Source organism: Gobio gobio (genome assembly GCF_949357685.1).
Source record: "Gobio gobio genome assembly, chromosome: 13".
NCBI lineage: Eukaryota > Metazoa > Chordata > Actinopteri > Cypriniformes > Gobionidae > Gobio > Gobio gobio.
The window spans coordinates 22,860,362-22,879,334 of record NC_137106.1 but is presented as its reverse complement, the minus strand read 5'-3'; the positions used below and the strand labels follow the sequence as shown (position 1 = coordinate 22,879,334).

Here is an 18,973-nt window from a genome sequence, read left to right as displayed (position 1 = left end):
CACTCAAGTGCTTTAATTTAGTCTTTTATTCAACCTTTATTTAATTTAATATTTTATTCAAAATATGTCTGGTGTATGAATACATTGTAAATACATAAATGTATGGATAATCAAGTAAACATAATTTGCTTCAGTTCAGTAAATGTTTATCTAGAAATATTCCTAAAAATAACATGTATTGTTTACTTAATAAAGATCATTAAATATTTCACAAGAAAACACAGACACATGTACCACAACCTGAAGTGGATATTTTTAGAATTATATTGTCTCACACTTAAACTTTTAGAATTTAAGTTTTTTATTTACTAAAAAAGTACAAACCATCAATCAATGGACAAGAGGAATGTAGTAGATTGTGTGCAACAAGTTTTTTATAATATATAATATTATGATATTATAATATTATGATACACTAGGTTGTATAGTGTTCAAGACCAGCAACTTCACAAGCTTTGATAGTAGTAGACGGAGCCCAAATATGTTGAATAAAGACTCAAGCAAATCTGGCTTTTAAACAGCAACAGAAAATTCTGAGAAAGACAAATAAGGTTTAAATCTAAACCCTGTTTAGAAAGATGCATGGGCTGAACAGGGACAAGAAATGGAGGGGTACAGAACTGCCTCTGGCGGTTTGTTAAAAAGAACACATCTAATTATATCACTTTGACAATACGCCATCCACTAAACAGGGAATTCTGTCTGTTCTAAAATGTGACAAGCAACATGTCTCTATAAATAGCAAAGGATGCATATTAAATCAGTATACAATCTGAACCAAAATGCACTGTGGATGTTATAGCCACAACAATTCAGCATGTTTATGAAGTTATGGACTGCGTTAAAAGACCTGAGAAATAGCGAGAATAAGTGCATTAGGGAGTAACATAGAAACAAAAATGTTTGAAGTACAAATAGCTTTTATTATAGTTCTATTTTCATAATGGGTGTTATACTATATTTATCATACTTTTTGCAGTCTCTGTGAAGCGGAAAAAGTAAAACCAATGTTTTACTGAAAGCACATTTGAATGTATTTTAGAGGGATGGGTGAATGAGACATGATGAGAAGAAATGTTCTTCTCTTTGACTGTACCAGGCCAGAAACAAACATCATCTATGTCCATATTGTTTTGATGTTATGAAGCTTCACGTCTCCGTGCACACGGAAAAGAGAGGGCAAAAGCGTCATTACGGCATAGCTGCCCAGTGAAGCTTGCTATGAGGGCCCAACACATTAACAGATTATGGGTTTGTGTCTGGCTACTGTTGTTCATTAAGTGTCAAGAGAGGAATGAACCCGAGTGACTTCTCTAATGGCATCTCAAAAACTCCAATGGAATGAGCACTGTTTTTGATTCCTCTGGCTCTCAGCGTTGTTTCAGAAAGAATCAGACCTCATGCTTTGAGTAAAGGTGGAGCAGCACTCCACTGTAATAAAGAAAGAAGTGCTGAGTGCTGTGCCTGTATCTCTTTTTCACTCTCGTTTAGGCTTTGTTGCTGTGCAGAGAGGTTCTGAGCAGGACTAGAGAAATGAAAAAAATGAGCAGTAGCTCAACATCATTTTTATCTGATTTAAAAAAAGTACAGAGTTTTATTATACATTAAAACTAAAAAGTACAATTTGAAGAGGCCTGAAAGTGGAAATGATTGTTTTCTGCCTGGTTTGACGAGTTAGTGTAAGTATAATATATTGTTTGGTGGAAACATAAATAAAACAATGTTTCAAGTTAAAGATGTTCATTGGGAATTTCTTTCAGTGTTTGCTGAAGGTCTTTGACAAAGATGTTATATATATTTTTTTTTAAATTGCAAGCTACAAGCTTTTTTTGTTTTTCTGCCATTGTAGTCTCCTAAAAAATGTAAAGAAAAAAAATATCTATATATTTTTATTTTTAAATACATTTGATAGACATATTGCATCCAGGTATCAGCATATTCAGTATATATTCAGGTGCTGAGCTTATTAAAAAAGAGCTGTTTTCTATGCAAGCCTGTGAGCTAAAGCAGCTGTGGGAAGTATATAATTTACTTTTAAAAAAGACTGTAATGCTGCTCTAGATTGAACCATACGACCATAGAGGCAACAGTGTAAAATTACCTTTTGCAAGAAAACCACATGAATTTGAAAAGATCAAATAATGACAAAATGCGATTTGAGTTTTATCTGCACAGGACGTGAAATTCAATTTAATCTTCTTTTAAAGAATCTGAATAAACTGCCATCTATGGTCCAGACTGAGTGCCATGCATTATCAGAGGGGAACTTTGGAATTATCACGTTGAATTTCACATAGGATAATGGCTGTCCTCCTGAAATGGGCACCTTTGTATATGTTCCTCCATTTGATCTCAGGCTCATTTTCACCCTGCAGCATCTTTCTCTTTGGTTTTAATATATCTCTAACTAATAGATGGATTGCAATTCTGTTTCTTTCAGTGAAGTCAAGATAAATAGCTCACATTATAAGACATCCTGGGTGCTGATTAATTTCCTCTTAGGCCAGCTATTAATCTTAGTTTATGTCAAGCAATGTCTTAAACTTTTTCATTAAATGGACAGTTCACCCAAAAATGAAAATGTCAGGTAACTTTGAATCATTAGTTAAGCATTAGTAAATTAATTCATCATTTATAAAGCATTAACAGACAATAATAAACAGTGTATATCTACAGCTAATTGCTTTATTCTTGATTTAAAAGCATATCTATAATGTGTCTAATAATTTTATTTTCATACTTTATTAATGATCAGTTTATCATTTCTAGTATTACATTATTTACAAACCAGTTATTTAGGAGCTGTCAGTGGTTCATAAGATCATTTAGAAAGTGTAAGTACTATTTAAATTATATTTATGCAGCTTATTATTTAGACATACAGTAATAGTTACTCAGTGTGTTAATACAGTATTCCTAGTGTAATCCGTGATTAATTCGGATAGATATAAAACATTTAGTAGTTGTTAGTTAACTATTTTTGTGAGCTCATCTAAATTGAGGGCTATATGCCTCATAAATAATAAGGAGATTTAAAGGCTCAGTTTTCCTCTGCACTGCTGTTCTTAATATATTTATTTTTATATCAGATTGCAGAGGCTTAGTTTCATTTTACTGCACAGTTATGTTTTCTGGAGGTATACAGGAATTTTTATTTTCTATGAAGAGGTTTATTTTTCATTTTACATCAAGTTACCAGATTAAGTTTTATTTTTTGCATCTTGAAAAAAATATGTATATGTTCTGTATCACTCTGTGTTGTGTTTGTTTCCTTCTTCTGTTTAGAAGATAACAGCCTTTAAATCTCCTTAGCAAAAGCTTTACGAGGCATAAATAGCCCTCACTTTAGAACTGACAACTACTAAATGTTTTTTACAGTATGTTAATAAAGCATTTATTAACACACTGAATAACTATTAAACATTAAGCTGTATAAATGTACATTTAAATAGTTTATTAATCATTTACTTACACTTTCTAAATGATCTGATGAACCACTGACAACTCCTAATAACTGTTTTTTTAAATAAGGTAATACTTTATTTAGAAATGATAAATTGAGCATTACTAAAGTATGAAAATAAAATTATTAAACACATAGATTTGCCTATAAATCAAGAATAAAGCATTTATAGCTGTATTTATAAACTGCTTATTAATGTCTAATAATGCTTTATAAATGATGAATTAACAATTTACTAATGCTTAACTAATGATTCATAGTATGCAGTTATTATAAAGTGCTACCCCATATTTTACTCTCCCTCAAGCCATCCTAGGTGTATATGACTTTCATAATCAGAGTTATATAAAAAAATATCCTGGCCCTTCCAAGCTTTATATATGTATGTGTATATATACACTCACCTAAAGGATTATTACACTGTAAAAAAAATGAAGGCCTCTCCAATTAAAAATTTTCTAGTGAGCGATCACATCTAAATATTTCAATTGGCCAAATTGAATTTCTGTGAATTGAATTTTATCCATTGTGGCAACAGTCTGTTAACATGGGCTCAATTAGAAATAATATGTTGAGCCAATGGAAAAATGTAATTTACCAACACTGTAAAAAATGTCAGGCCTCTCCAATTTAAAATTTTCTAGTGACCGATCACATCTAAATTTTTCAGATGGCCAAATTGAATTTCTGTGAATTGTTAAAATTTAATTCACAGAAATTCACGGTCACTAGAACATTTTTAATTGGAGAAATGTTTTACAGTGAAAGAGATTGGTCCAATTAAATGTTTTAAATTGTAGTCACAATTGTTTATTTCTCACTGCCCAAAAGACAAAAATGACAAAAACATAGCCTAAATATGTTAAGCAAAATACAGAACACAGACAACAGGGTTGACATTTTATCACATTACTTTATTAACAAGTAAATTCCAACACAGGATATTTGGTGAAAATACCTTATTTTCAATAAGGAAAAACTCTGAATACATTCAATAAGTCTTCTGCATAACAGGATGTCTTAATGTGGTGAAGAAAACGCGGCACTGCATAGGTTAAAAACCTGCAAATAAAAATAAAAACTAACATTAATTACAAAGTTCCCCTGAATCACATCTGGCAAATGACAGAACAGAAGTTACTTCATTACATAATGAGGATGAGACGAACGAATGGATGAATAAGAAAATCACGAGCTTGACGTGTTTGCAATAACTCAAGCCCTGAAAGAGGCCGACGCCAAACGCAATCTAACGGCACCGGGTCGCATGGCACACATATCACACAAATGACTTAATTTATTTATTACCTATTGTTTTAGACATATAAGACATGAGGAAAATAAAACTATTGGCTACCATTAGAGTAAACGAGGTAAACGAGAACACATGCATGAAACCAATGAATGCATGAACTCGTGATTCTACAAAATGTCTTTTAAACTTCATACCGGGTCATAAAGCAAAACTCTGGAGAATAATTTCAGTGCTAAATACTCCAAAATCTTTGTGAGATGAATATCTCTCTATTCTCTTGGGAATGTCTGTTTCGGTCTTCAGCACCTGCTGGTTCGGCTCCGCTCGCGCTCCCGCGCTCCGCATTTGAAATCTCCTCACAAACGGTTTTCTTCAAGCACATTTTGCACATGCGTATACCGTTTTTCGGACGTAGGACTTGTTCAGCCAACATGGATTTTTCACTTCGACTTAATAGATTGACTGAGCACAATTAAATATGTTCGGTGAATATACAATTTTCATTTTGAGTGAAGACCTTAAGCTATAATTAGTACAATGCATCTTTTTGCATGGGGATAATTATTTGGAAGTCATTGATTGGGCCAATATGTAATGATCAATTTTCAAAATTTTTCCCCCAATTTTTTTTTTACAGTGTAGGAACACCTGTTCAATTTCTCATTAATGCGATTATCTAATCAACCAATCACATGGCAGTTGCTTCAATGCATTTAGGGGTGTGGTCCTGGTCAAGACAATCTCCTGAACTCCAAACTGAATATCAGAATGGGAAAGCAATTGATTTAAGCAATTTTGAGCGTGGCATGGTTGTTGGTGGCAGACGGGCCGGTCTGAGTTTTTCACAATCTACTCAGTTACTGGGATTTTCATGCACAACAATTTCTAGGGTTTAAAAAGAATGGTGTGAAAAGGGAAAAACATCCAGTATGTGGCAGTCCTGTGGGGGCGAAAATGCCTTGTTGATGCTAGAGGTCAGAGGAGAATGGGCCGACTGATTCAAGCTGATAGAAGAGCAACTTTGACTGAAATAACCACTCGTTACAACCGAGGTATGCAGCAAAGCATTTGAGAAGCCACAACACGCACAACCTTGAGGCGGATGGGCTACAACAGCAGAAGACCCCACCGGGTACCACTCATCTCCACTACAAATAGGAAAAAGAGGCTACAATTTGCACGAGCTCACCAAAATTGGACAGTTGAAGACTGGAAAAATGTTGCCTGGTTTGATGAGTCTTGATTTCTGTTGAGACATTCAGAGGGTAGAGTCAGAATTTGGCGTAAACAGAATGAGAACATGGATCGATCATGCCTTGTTACCACTGTGCAGGCTGGTGGTGGTGGTGTAATGGTGTGGGGGATGTTTTCTTGGCACACTTTAGGCCCCTTAGTGCCAATTGGGCAGCGTTTAAATGCCACGGCCTACCTGAGCATTGTTTCTGACCATGTCCATCCCTTTATGACCACCATGTACCCATCCTCTGATGGCTACTTCCAGCAGGATAATGCACCATGTCACAAAGCTCGAATCATTTCAATTTGGTTTCTTGAACATGACAATGAGTTCACTGTACTAAAATGGCCCCCACAGTCACCAGATCTCAACCCAATAGAGCATCTTTGGGATGTGGTGGAACGGGAGCTTTGTGCCCTGGATGTGCATCCCACAAATCTCCATCAACTGCAAGATGCGCATCCCATGGTGTCAAACAGAGTATTAGTATGGTGTTCCTAATAATCCTTTAGGTGAGTGTATATATTCATACACTTCATGATTTGTTTCATATTGTGACCTCTGTATGTACTGTGATGTCATACAGCCACATTCTTTTATGAGTCTGATTCAAAGTGTTTTCCTGTAACTGTATACTTTCAAGTGCCGTGTGTGTATGTCCTCAAGTCAGGAATGTGTTTCCCCGCTTAGGTTATTTTGTCTCTTTCCTTATGCTCTAATTCTGTCCCTTTATGAAGGGAGAGGAGGTTTTAGTTTGCCAGTCAGGCTGTGGAATGCACTACTTTATATGGAAAAAAGCAGTAATTTCCCCAAACACAGTAAAGAAAGCCCAGTCTCCAGGCTCGACCCCACCTCCACCCTGCCAGTTCTCATCGGCCAGTGCTACTGGAAACACTGCTGGCGCCGCGCTCACTGGCATTCCATGCATTCTTTTATCATGTGCTCACAAAAAGACGAGGGGGAGAAAGAATGAGAGACAAGGGGAAAAGTACAGTTAAGGTTAACCCTTGCTGTGTTACAGTGTGTCAGAGTGTTTGTAACTGGCTGGTGTTTAAAAAGAGTAGCACATTTTAAATATAGTAGAGGAGATGGCCATGTTTTTTAAGTGACCTTGAAATACATATGTTGCTTGTTCCTGTATTATTTGAGTCTGGGAAGTTCTATAATACATTTTTATTTTCTTTCATACATATGCATTTGTATCCTATTATGGTCTGTTAACAGAGAACAATAAGTTCAACTGTACAGTCTAAAATCATCAGACCCGAAGTTATGCTGATAATTATCAGGCCCATATTACTTGCATTCCAGTGTATAAACATTGGACCGTTGCGGAATGGTTGAGATGTTTGGAATGCTCTGATGAGTGCAGATGAATGCTGCCTGTCAGCTGAATGAAAGCCATTAGCCCAAGCTTTCTGTGCCTAGCGGACAATGAGCCTTAAATTCAATTATGAAGTAATTGTTCTGTCATCACAAAACATTTATTCAGTGTAGATGCTTTCAAGATGAGAGACCGTTTCTGCAGAGGTTATTCTTAGTGTACTGCCTCATGGTTCATACTTGTGAAAGTGAGTCTAGATTAGTAATATGGGGGCACAAGTTTACATATAATATCTTCCATATTTGGATTGTCTCTAGTTTAGATGTTAAAGAGATTATCTCACTCACTCACACTCATGCAATCCCAGATGTATTTGACTTTCTTTCTTCAGATGTCTTATTAAAAATTAAGATTTTTAAAACAATAATACATCTCTGTAAGTCCATATAATACAAGTGTATGGGACCCTCAAAGTTGACGTTTCAAAAAACAATTACGCGTGTGTGTGTGTGTGTGTGTGTGTGTGTGTGTGTGTGTGAGGGAGAGAGAGAGAGAGATAGAGAGAGAGAGAGAGAGAGAGAGAGAGAGAGAGAGAGAGAGAGAGAGAGAGAGAGAGAGAGAGAGAGAGAGAGAGAGAATACTTCTATTTTAAATAAATTTCATGCTTACGTCTTGTTTCATAACATGCGTATGACAGTTGCCCAGAATTAATGGTTTATAGTTTACAAATTTCAGTATCATATCTTTTCATCCACTGGAGTCGTATGGGTTAATGTCGTATTCATTTTGTGTGGTTTGAGGATCCCATTCACTTGCATTATATAGACTGCATTATATCGACAGCAGACAGATTGACAGACAGACAGACAGACAGACAGACAGACAGACAGATGAACGGACAGACTAACAGACAAACAGAAGACAGATAGACAGACCAAAGGACCAACAACAAAAAGACAGGCCGACAGCAAACAGACAGACCAACCGACAGACAGACAGACAGAAAGACAGACCCACCGTCCGACAGCAGACAGAGAGATAGATCGACCGATGTACAGACAGACAGACAAGATCGACCGATCTACAGACAGACAGACAGATCGACCGACAGACAGACAGATCGACCGACCGACAGAAAGACAGACACACCGTCCGACAGCAGACAGAGAGATAGATCGACCGATCTACAGACAGACAGACAGACAGACAGACAGACAGACAGATCGACGACAGACAGACAGACAGACAGACAGATCGACCGACCGACAGACAGACTGGCAGACAAATAGATAGATCAACCCGATTTCACGGCAATTCGTACATATTTTACGAGGTGGCTAATTCGTATGAATTTGTAAGACCTCACTTGTACGAATTTGTAAGTTTTTTGCTAAATCGTAAGTATTTGACGAGTTCGCAAATTCGTAAGTATTCGTACGAATGACCTACCTCAAACCCCGCCCCTAAACCTACCCGTCACTGGGGTTTAGACAAAACGTACAAATTTGAACGAGTGAGCTCGTGCAAATTCGTACGAATTAGCCACTTTGTAAAATACGTACGAATTGGCCGTGGAATATCATTGGATAGATAGTTAGATAGATAGACAGACAGACAGACCAACTGACCGACCAACAACAGCAGATAGACAGATCAACCTACCGACCGACCAATCAACAGCAGACAGACAGACCGACTGACCGACAGATGAACGGACAGACTAACAGACAGACAGAAGACAGATAGACAGACCAAAGGACCAACAACAAAAAGACAGGCCGACAGCAAACAGACAGACCAACCGACAGACAGACAGACAGAAAGACAGAAAGACAGACCCACCGTCCGACAGCAGACAGAGAGATAGATCGACCGATGTACAGACAGACAGACAAGATCGACCGATCTACAGACAGACAGACAGATCGACCGACAGACAGACAGATCGACCGACCGACAGAAAGACAGACACACCGTCCGACAGCAGACAGAGAGATAGATCGACCGATCTACAGACAGACAGACAGACAGACAGACAGATCGACCGACCGACAGACAGACTGGCAGACAAATAGATAGATCAACCCGATTTCACGGCAATTCGTACATATTTTACGAGGTGGCTAATTCGTATGAATTTGTAAGACCTCACTTGTACGAATTTGTAAGTTTTTTGCTAAATCGTAAGTATTTGACGAGTTCGCAAATTCGTAAGAATTCGTACGAATGACCTACCTCAAACCCCACCCCTAAACCTACCCGTCACTGGGGTTTAGACAAAACGTACAAATTTGTACGAGTGAGCTCGTACAAATTCGTACGAATTAGCCACCTCGTAAAATACGTACGAATTGGCCGTGGAATAGCATTGGATAGATAGTTAGATAGATAGACAGACAGACAGACCAACTGACCGACCAACAACAGCAGATAGACAGATCAACCTACCGACCGACCAATCAACAGCAGACAGACAGACAGACTGACCGACAGCAGACAGACAGACAGACCTACCCACAGACAGACAGACTAACAGACACACAGACAGACAAACAGACAGATCTATCTACAGATTACTCATTGTCCACACAATCATGTAGAGTTCACATTGAATAATAGACATTACATGTTTTTCCAATGAAGCAGATATATTTCATTGAAGAACAAACAAAGACTGCAGTAAGCAGGGTCCAATACTTCTTCCCTTGTTTGAGCACTTTGGGATAAATGCTTGGCTTTTTGCTGCTGTGCATTTGGGGGGTGATGTGCAGGCCTGTGTGGATGATTAATGGAGCAGTTAGCCCAGCGGCTGCAGAGCCAACGCTCCAGTCACAATGAGTCTACTGGCTGTCATCAGCGCTCCTCTGCACCCTCATGCTGCTCTCTGGCCCAGCGTTTACAGCTTCTGCGTGTCTCAGCGGCCAGGGAATAAAATTGCTTCATGAATTTGAGCCGTCACTCCTTGTGCGACATTAATTATTTGTTTTCTTGTAAGTTGTTTTTCTTTTTTGCCCTATCCTGAGCAGATTGCATTTGGCTTTTGTTATTTAATTTAAGATATGCCATTAATCTCAGCCATTGTTGTGGTGCACGAGGAGAAAAAGTGAAGAAGTAAATGCCAAAGTAAACACTTGCTGTGCAGAAAGGCCAGGGGAGGGACAACGAGAATAACAACTATTAATGTAGTATGCATCTAATCAACACAAACACTGTTTGTGCATGCCAAACACACTTTTGCGCAAATGATATGGAAGGCAGCTGTGGGAGAATGAACAAGGCGGCTAAATATTTGGAAACGGACCTGATGGTAATAGTAGGATCAGCCACCGATTACACACACACGGCTGCAAATCTCCATAAAACATCAGATGCTTCACTGCTTTATCCAACACTCAATCTCTCTTCCCCCACTGACCTCCATGAATTTGATACAGGCTCACAAGTGCCGCCGCTGGGAGACTATATCAAATCATCTGCGTTAAATACAGCAGCTCCAACAAAAGAGATGCCAGAGATTATAATTTACATACAACACAATACAACCACAGACTGTCCTCCGAGTTACGAAAAAAAAACGCTGTCTAGGACATTGTCTGGTGTACAATAGCCAGCTGTCATTCCGTACCTGGAAACCACAATGAGGCTGAGAGGCAAAAGAGAAAAAACATAATGATTATTGAAAGAGGACTGAGCCAATGAGCTAGTGATGTTTTTCAGGGAGGTGGCGTTAATTGCGTTAGACATTGACAGACGTCTGTATCGCCGCGGGTAGACGCTCTCTGGTCGTTCAGAGTTCGGTTTTGACGTGACAGCCTAGACAGGTAAACATGTCGGTACTTTGCAAAATCATAGCGGGAAAGTGAGTTGAGTCTTGAGTTATGAAAGACAGAGCCCTGGTCGTTTTAATGTAAAATCTAATCTTATTCCTCAGCGGGAATGCCACCTACATATTTGAGCTGTTGATGGCTACGGCTGTTGAAAGCCTGTTAAATGGGATTGAGGTGGTTTGACTAAATACAAGCTGTTTCCCCAAGACGTTTGAAAGATTCTACCCTCATTTGAACACGAAACGTGGGGGCTGATGACCAAGATTATGCTGAGTGCACGAGGGACCTTTCGCTGGGAAGCATTCCTCACCGTCCTTGGCATACATAATGTTGTCGATTTGGAGAAAGGACTTCTGAGGGTCATATTCTGACTGAAAGGAGATGGCTGATAAGACCTAGCTCATCAGGGCTAATTCAATGGGGTGCAGGAACACCGGTGGTTGTTTCCCCAGGAACTAAAACAACAAACAGTGGTACTGGAACAGTGGGTGTTCAATTAGCCAGCACCTAACATCATTAAACAATTAGACACATCCAAAAGAAAACAACCCAAAGCATTGTGCCAGTTATCTCCTCCTCACAATGTCAGTGTCATTTCCCAAAGAAAGTCCAACACTGACAAATCCAGTACAAAAATAATCGACTAATAGTTCAAAGTAACAGTATGTTTTCTAGATAGAAATTAGATTCAATTTAGAGAAAAAATGGGATTTTTGTCGAAATTCTCTCTTTTTATTTAATCTCACGGCTTCTCAGAAATATGTCTTAAACTGTGCTGAGATTTGCCAAGACACCAAATAATAAAATAAAATAAAATCGTCAACATCCTCTCTAAGGAGCCTGAATGTGTTTGACATAACATAATACAACCTTTAGTGATAACAATACCATAGGTATCTATAAAAATGAATCATTTTGAAGCTCTATAAAAAAATCTATTTGTTCGGTTTAAGTGGACTGGTTTCACAGTCCTACAGTATGTCAATTGGCTCCAAGAACGTATACCAGTTTTACTGCCTTTGGGAAATAGCATCAAAGCTCTGAAATATCTGACACCATTGAGTATAGACAAAAAAATCGTCATTTTAAATCCTTCAGACGAGATCAAATTTGATGTGAAAATAGGAAGGAAAGAAAATAAATAGAATTTGATGGTAGCCAAGACTGTGGTTTATTAATCGATAGAAACAGCACCCAGCATCAAAAAGGCTTCCATGTCTTATGCTTGAGTCCCTCTTGGGATCGACATGTCCTGCATAGAGAACAGAATTAACAGCAATGTGTCTGCTATCATATCTATTTAGCAGCAAACAACCTAAACCTATATCTACAGTATATGCCAACTCCAGCCTCTGATCTTGTGCGTGGCAATGATATTCATAGCTTGTATAAAGGCTATTGCTAATTGGCTAGAGCCCAAAGCCATTGCAGTAAAAAGAGTGGAGATGAAAGAACAGCAAATATAATTCAAAGATATCTGATTTCTTCAGCGATTGCTGTGCAAATGGTTTCTCAAGGCAAGAAGAGAGGCCCTGTTCTTGGCTCTTACCACATCTATCACTCATCATCTACAGGATTATGACATTTGATAGCACTGATATCTGTAGAAAAAAGCTTCAGTAGGGAGCATTGAATGTAAGATAAAGCATGTTGCAAATGACTGCTCAGTTGCGCAATTGTCATTTAGTCACCATGAAATCAAAATTAACCATGCTTATCTTTTTATAGAATATTTCCGTGTTTATTATAAATGGTATATCTGTGTACATCATTAAAAATAATAATGTGCAAAAACATTAACAGCCATTTCCCCTCATAAAAAAAACAAAACAAAAAACATCTCTGATTTCGTCTGCATCGACGCAAGGTCTGGGCGATAATCCATCCCCTCCAGTCACATAAGATCACAGCAATCAGAAAATTACAATGATCCATTCACGAGTTCACACTTACATATAAATAAATAGAGTAAAGTTAATGCGTATTTGGTGTGCTGTCGTAGGGGAGGGCCCCGAGCTCGGAAATTGGCCCGAACCCAGAGAACTCCCCAATCCCAGGTTGGGATAGGAATTTGTAGAAGTAAGGAGATGGGGTGGTGAAGAGGTGCTGGAAACGTGGTCGTGGAACAAAGGCAAGTCTGCTGTATATATAGGCCTAAATATATATATATATATATATATATATATATATATATATATATATATATATATATATATATATATATATATATATATATATATAAAATTAACTATATATATATATATATATAAAATTAACTATATATATATATATATATATATATATATATAGAAATATATATATGCTATGCTCCTCCCAAACTTTGTTAATAAAACATCATGTGAAATCTCCATGGATGAAATCAAGTCACCTACCTAATTTTTTTCTCTTTCTGGAAGCCATTTCACCTCTGGCATTCTTTAAGGTTCAATTTATTTTGTAAATTATTTATTCATAATTTATTTATTAAGGTTTGATTAATTTCAAATCTGATAACTGATGCTGAACAGGAAAAAAAAAGGGGCTTGACTGAATTGTGAAAGGGTCTCACAGGTGGTTGGGGGTGAGGAGTTGAAAAATAAAAGTATTTGGTAAGATGAACTAGGTTTCCGAGGAAGAGCAAGTTGTTATATTTTGCTGAAAAGATTATGAAAGCAAAGATTGTTTTCTTTTTATAGGAATAATGTGCACTAATGAATCATTCACAATGTGACCAGGAGCATATGGCTGTTTTGTTTTCACATTGACTTTATATGTTTACGTACTATAAATGTATGAAAACGACAAACATAAATGCTTGTTTCCGGTATAAACGTGCTGTTTTCTACATTCAGCTGTCCATTATTCAAAGTCAATGATCAGCGAGTTCCCTCGGGTCACAATGTACAATGTAAGAGAAATTGTTGCAATGGGTTTGTCCAAGACTCACTCACAATAAGACCATAAAGATTTTTGAAACCTAAACATTAAAAAAATACATTGTCTGACAAAACCTATAGCCTACGTTTAGGCTATGTTAACATGCTGTCTCTCTGATATCGTGTGTCGAGACTAAATACTCTGGCTACTATATAAAGAAAACATTGTTTGGATGTTAGGAAACGATATATAGCCAAAACAAGACATAACAATTCCTTCTACAAAATCGTACTAAAGGTGTGCAGCCACACAAACTCGAGATTCTTTCAAAGTAATGCGGGCCCCACATTCCACACATGCACCTTCACCAGCGGGAACTATATCACAGACTCCTGAGCTTGAGCGTGTCGTGTTACCAGCATTTCCTGTGTCTCATATCTGGAACGAAAGAACTCTCCAATGGAGCAAAGTAATGCGAGATGGGAGTGGTTCCGTTATGAGGTCACGGTGAGGGACTGAGCTGAATGCTCAGCAGCGAGCGCAAGCGGTAGACATGAGACGGACGCGATAGCTGGAAACATTTATTCACACAGCTGAATGAATCTCTGCTGGCAACAAAAATAAAACTACAGGACCGCGTTTCCTTCGACAGGGAACTACTGATAAGCATCGCGCTTTGGCTTTATAGGCGCAGGACAGGCGTGTAGTCTGTACGAAAGACTCCAAGGAAGAGGCGCGTGAGGAAAGTTTCCTCCGCAAACACAAACTGGACGGAACAGTGCAGAAATCGTGACGCATAAGCCATGCACTGGTTGTACAGCGTGGGATAGTTCTTCTGGTGTCGTTCATCTGAAGGGGGATGCCTTTTTGGTGGCTTTCGTCAACAAAAGTTTAACGTCAGGAACGCCGTATTTTTCTGTTCGACAAGAAAACGCGTCTTTCTGAACGGAACATTTCTCGCGCTCGTCCAGAGTCGCCGTTTTCTTCTGTTATTTGTTGGTTTGGCTGGAGGATCTGTTCCTCATCGTGTAGTTTGGGGGACAGGGGTTGGGTTGGTTGGATATATATATATTTTTTCACTTTTCCTTCATGGCCTCCTCCAGGATGTATCTTCTTATGAAATGCATGCTGATTCTCCAACTTGTGGTGCTGATCACGAAAAACAGTCGGGCGCTCATTTGTTTGCCCTGTGATAAATCCAAATGCGAGGAGCCAAAGCACTGCACGGGTTCGGTGGTGTTGGGGATCTGCGACTGCTGCTCGGTTTGTGCCAAGCAGAAGAACGAGAGCTGCGGCGGCGTTTACGGTCTGTACGGGACCTGCGACCGCGGACTCCGGTGCGTGATCAGACCCCCGTTAAAACGCGGCTCCATTACGCAATACGAGGTTGGAGTTTGTGAAGGTCTGTATACACATTTCATTCACTCTCTGAAAAGTTGCCATCTATGTTAATTGCTTTAATCGAGCCTATTATGATGGTGAACGGAATTAAATAAATCACATCACTTCTGCCTCCGTCTGTATTTATTGGTGAAACTAAACCAAAGCGGATGTTTTCTGGCAAGCTCTTTTAACACTCTAATGAAACTAACTAATAGGCCTATCATTGTATGCCACTGTTAATTTGTAGACCTCGTTATTATTTCATACTAATAGTTGGTTACATCCCAATAGTAACGGTTCCATTGTTACTGCTAAAATTGCAAGGATTTATCTCTAAATTCTGAGGATCGGTGGTTCAGATAATATTCACTTCTATTCCCAGTGGGACTAATGTTTGTTTGTTAGTAGTAGGCTAGTAGTAGTAGTAGTAGTAGTAGGCTAGTAGGCTATCTATCTATCTATCCCATTAGTTACAAGTAGCCTATACATGCTAACAAATATCCCTCTACAATTCTTACTAGCAAGATTAAACTACAAGTAACAGATTTAAAGAATGGATGTTAAGAAGGCTTGCCACAGTATCTGTATATGGAAAGGAAACGAAGTGTAGTCTATTAGTTTCGAGAGAAAAAAGAAAAGCAAACTCCTGAACATTATTCATTATTACAGCTAATTAGAATAGAAATGAACCATTATCAGGGCTCATTAGATATCGTGATGTGATTGTAAAGCCATTATGGAGAGAGGATAGTTAACAGCATGAATCAGAATGTTAGCGTCGGTCCTGTCTAGTAGCTAGCCTACACAATAACACATTTCCCCCTGCCTTCATAGTTCTGTCGTTTGCAGTAGAGTGAAAGAGGCTAGCTGGTTAATGTGTTTGCAGCATGTCGGTTTTCCGTTTCTTTGGGGTATGGCTAACGGATTCCGTGCTGTTTTTGGACATGGTGCCAGCCTCGCTCTTTCCGCCGAGGCTTGTTGGTTTTTCATAGGAATGTCTGCTATGCAACTTAACTTGCGCCTCAGCCAGTATATTTGACATCGGACCGTCGAGGGACGTGCGCTTATACTTTCAGTCATGAGGTTGCTTCTCGAGATGCATTTTTCTCACCTCATTCAGTTAATTGTGCCTTCAAGCATGTACTAGCTCAGGGTCTTCTCTAGAGATTTTCATTCTTTTTAATCCTGGTTTAGTAGGCTATATTTCATAGGCTGTAGTTTCGAAGTGTTTTTAAATCCTGTGTTATGAGCCCCACTCAAGTGTTAAGATATTCGGCACTGGAAGCGTGTTGTTTAGCGTCAGTGCATATGATTACTTAATAATGAGCTTTGAACAGTCACAGAAACTTGCACGTGCTGTTAGGTTCTACAAGATAAATGAAATGGAAAACGCGTTAACTCAAAAAAAAAAAAAAAAAAAAAAAAAATCAAATGGTTCGTTTTTAAGATATATGCTATGTTGTTGACTGATATTTTACAGATGAACATCCCATTTTAAACTGTATTTGTCCAATTAATTTAATTGACCTCATAAAAATTTAAATGAGAACGTAACCACTGTTTACATAATTTATTAAATAAAATGCACACTTATTAAATGTACTAAAGTTCCTAAAAATGCAACATTTTTGAAAACAGAAATTCATTCACAATGCTGTCAATGTCAAATATCTGACGATTTATCGGCCTACCACCATTTTTTTAAAGACTTAAAGGGATAGACTTGGTCGGCATTATTGGGAACGCCCACAAAAACATCATATCCAATAACAAAATAACAAAAACGCCAATATAGTCAATATAGGACTCGAACTGCGTCAAAAAGCAGTCAACTTATCATTAAAGCAGTTTTCACGCAAGCTTTCACATAGTGTGTGAGGTTATTAATGTACAATACATTGAAAACCGATGGTTATCTAAACTTTGTCTAAACCTGTGTTGGAAAAGACTAAAAGACTGCATGGGTGATTTATGAAGTAGGCAAGTAATATTTGTGGGAGCAGCATGCATTTTGACAAGAAAATGACACCTCTGGCCATTGCGTTGGGTTAGTTTTTCCAGTCACAGATACTGTACGGACAATCTGACCCAATTCGGCTCAGTTTTTCTATGTGTCTTGCTCTGTCAAGCGGCAGAAGTGATTCTAAATAGGCTATACTGGGTTAACGCCATGCCTTTCCAGTGTGGGGGAATGGACTGTTTTCCCCCACGCCGACTCCGCCCCCACGCCACACCCCAAGCTATGACACGACACCGACCAAGTCTATACCCCTCCCAAAAATGAAAATTTGAATCATGGAGACCTAATAATCATTTGCGCACTCTCATGCGATATGTAGGCTATATGACTTTTTTCACTTCAGATGAACACAAACTGAGATTTTTAGAAAAATAATTAATCTCTCTGAGTCCATATAATCCCTCAAAGTTGATGAATCAATGTCTTCTGAAGCAAAACGATAGGTGTGTGTGAGAAAAATACTAACATTTTAAACCTCATAAGCCTCATAATACGGGTTCATGATTTCATGCCTGATGTAGCGCGAGCATTTTGTGAAGCGTGACGTTGATAAACTTGCACGAGAAGTGACCATCCTTCCCGAGCAAGTTTCACAAAATGTTTGTGTTGTTTTTCTTCAAAAGACATTGGGGTTACATCAACTGGGGTTACTATTGTGTTTGTTTTGCATAGTTATTCAAGCATAAACTGTAAGGGTTCCCATCTACTTGCATTACGAGGACTCACAGAGATTGATTATAAAAATCTCTGTTTGTGTGCCACAGAAGAACGAAAGTCATATGCATCTGGGACAGCATGAGGGTGATTCATTGATGAGAGAATTTTTATGTTTGGGTAGAGTATCCTTTTATTTCATGTTTTTGCTGTTGAAGAAAGAATCAAAGCCATGAATCTTTACTGAATCTTGCAGACCATGTACGCTAATGAAGCAATTAGCAGAATGTGTTTTCATAAGAAGAAAATCACTGGCACTGCAATTATCAAGACTGATTATTAGACAGAGTTCTCACAATCTGTATTGGTATACTTTTTCCTCTGTAGAGTCCTGTCGCTTGTTAGGCCTGTAGTCCAAGTTGGAATACTGACTTGGTCAGAGGACATGCATTGCAATGTCACGGGTCAGGTTTCAGCATGGCTGGCAATGAAAATTGAAGGCGTCTCGACCATTTGACATGTAACTGCCGAGGTGACATCTGCTGTTATTTAGCCAAGAAAACACTGCGGCACTGAGTGCCACAGCTACGGCTGTCAGATAAATGAGTCAGATGAGAGAGCGCAGCGAATGCCACTATAGGCCACGTTCTGCTAACCTCCACCCTCACCTCCTAAGAAAATGAGACCTCAGAGGGTCTTAACAGTGAATTAGAAAATACAACTGCCATAGACCGTGCCTGCCATGAGTCGTCATGAATAACTAATATCTCAAAGTCATGTGTGTTATGGGATATCACAGATTTGTACTGGACTTTCAAGGAAAGGTTTACCCAAAAAATGCAAATTATTTATTCACTCTATTGTCATTCAAGACACAGTCTCCAGTGGAACATGAAAATAAACTCCTGGTTGTGTTTTAAATCAAATCAAATA

General features: G+C 38.4%; 1 protein-coding gene across 1 annotated transcript in view; it reads left to right on the top strand.

Moving 5' to 3' along the window:
- Nucleotides 1-14,464: 14,464 nt before the first annotated feature.
- The window catches only part of crim1 (cysteine rich transmembrane BMP regulator 1 (chordin-like)), a 132,336-nt gene continuing 127,827 nt past the window's right edge, over nucleotides 14,465-18,973 (top strand). The window contains exon 1 of the mRNA XM_079832987.1: nucleotides 14,465-15,385. Coding sequence (XP_079689113.1) covers nucleotides 15,073-15,385 — 313 coding nt within the window. The 5' untranslated portion in view covers nucleotides 14,465-15,072. The remainder of the gene's footprint in view (nucleotides 15,386-18,973) is intronic.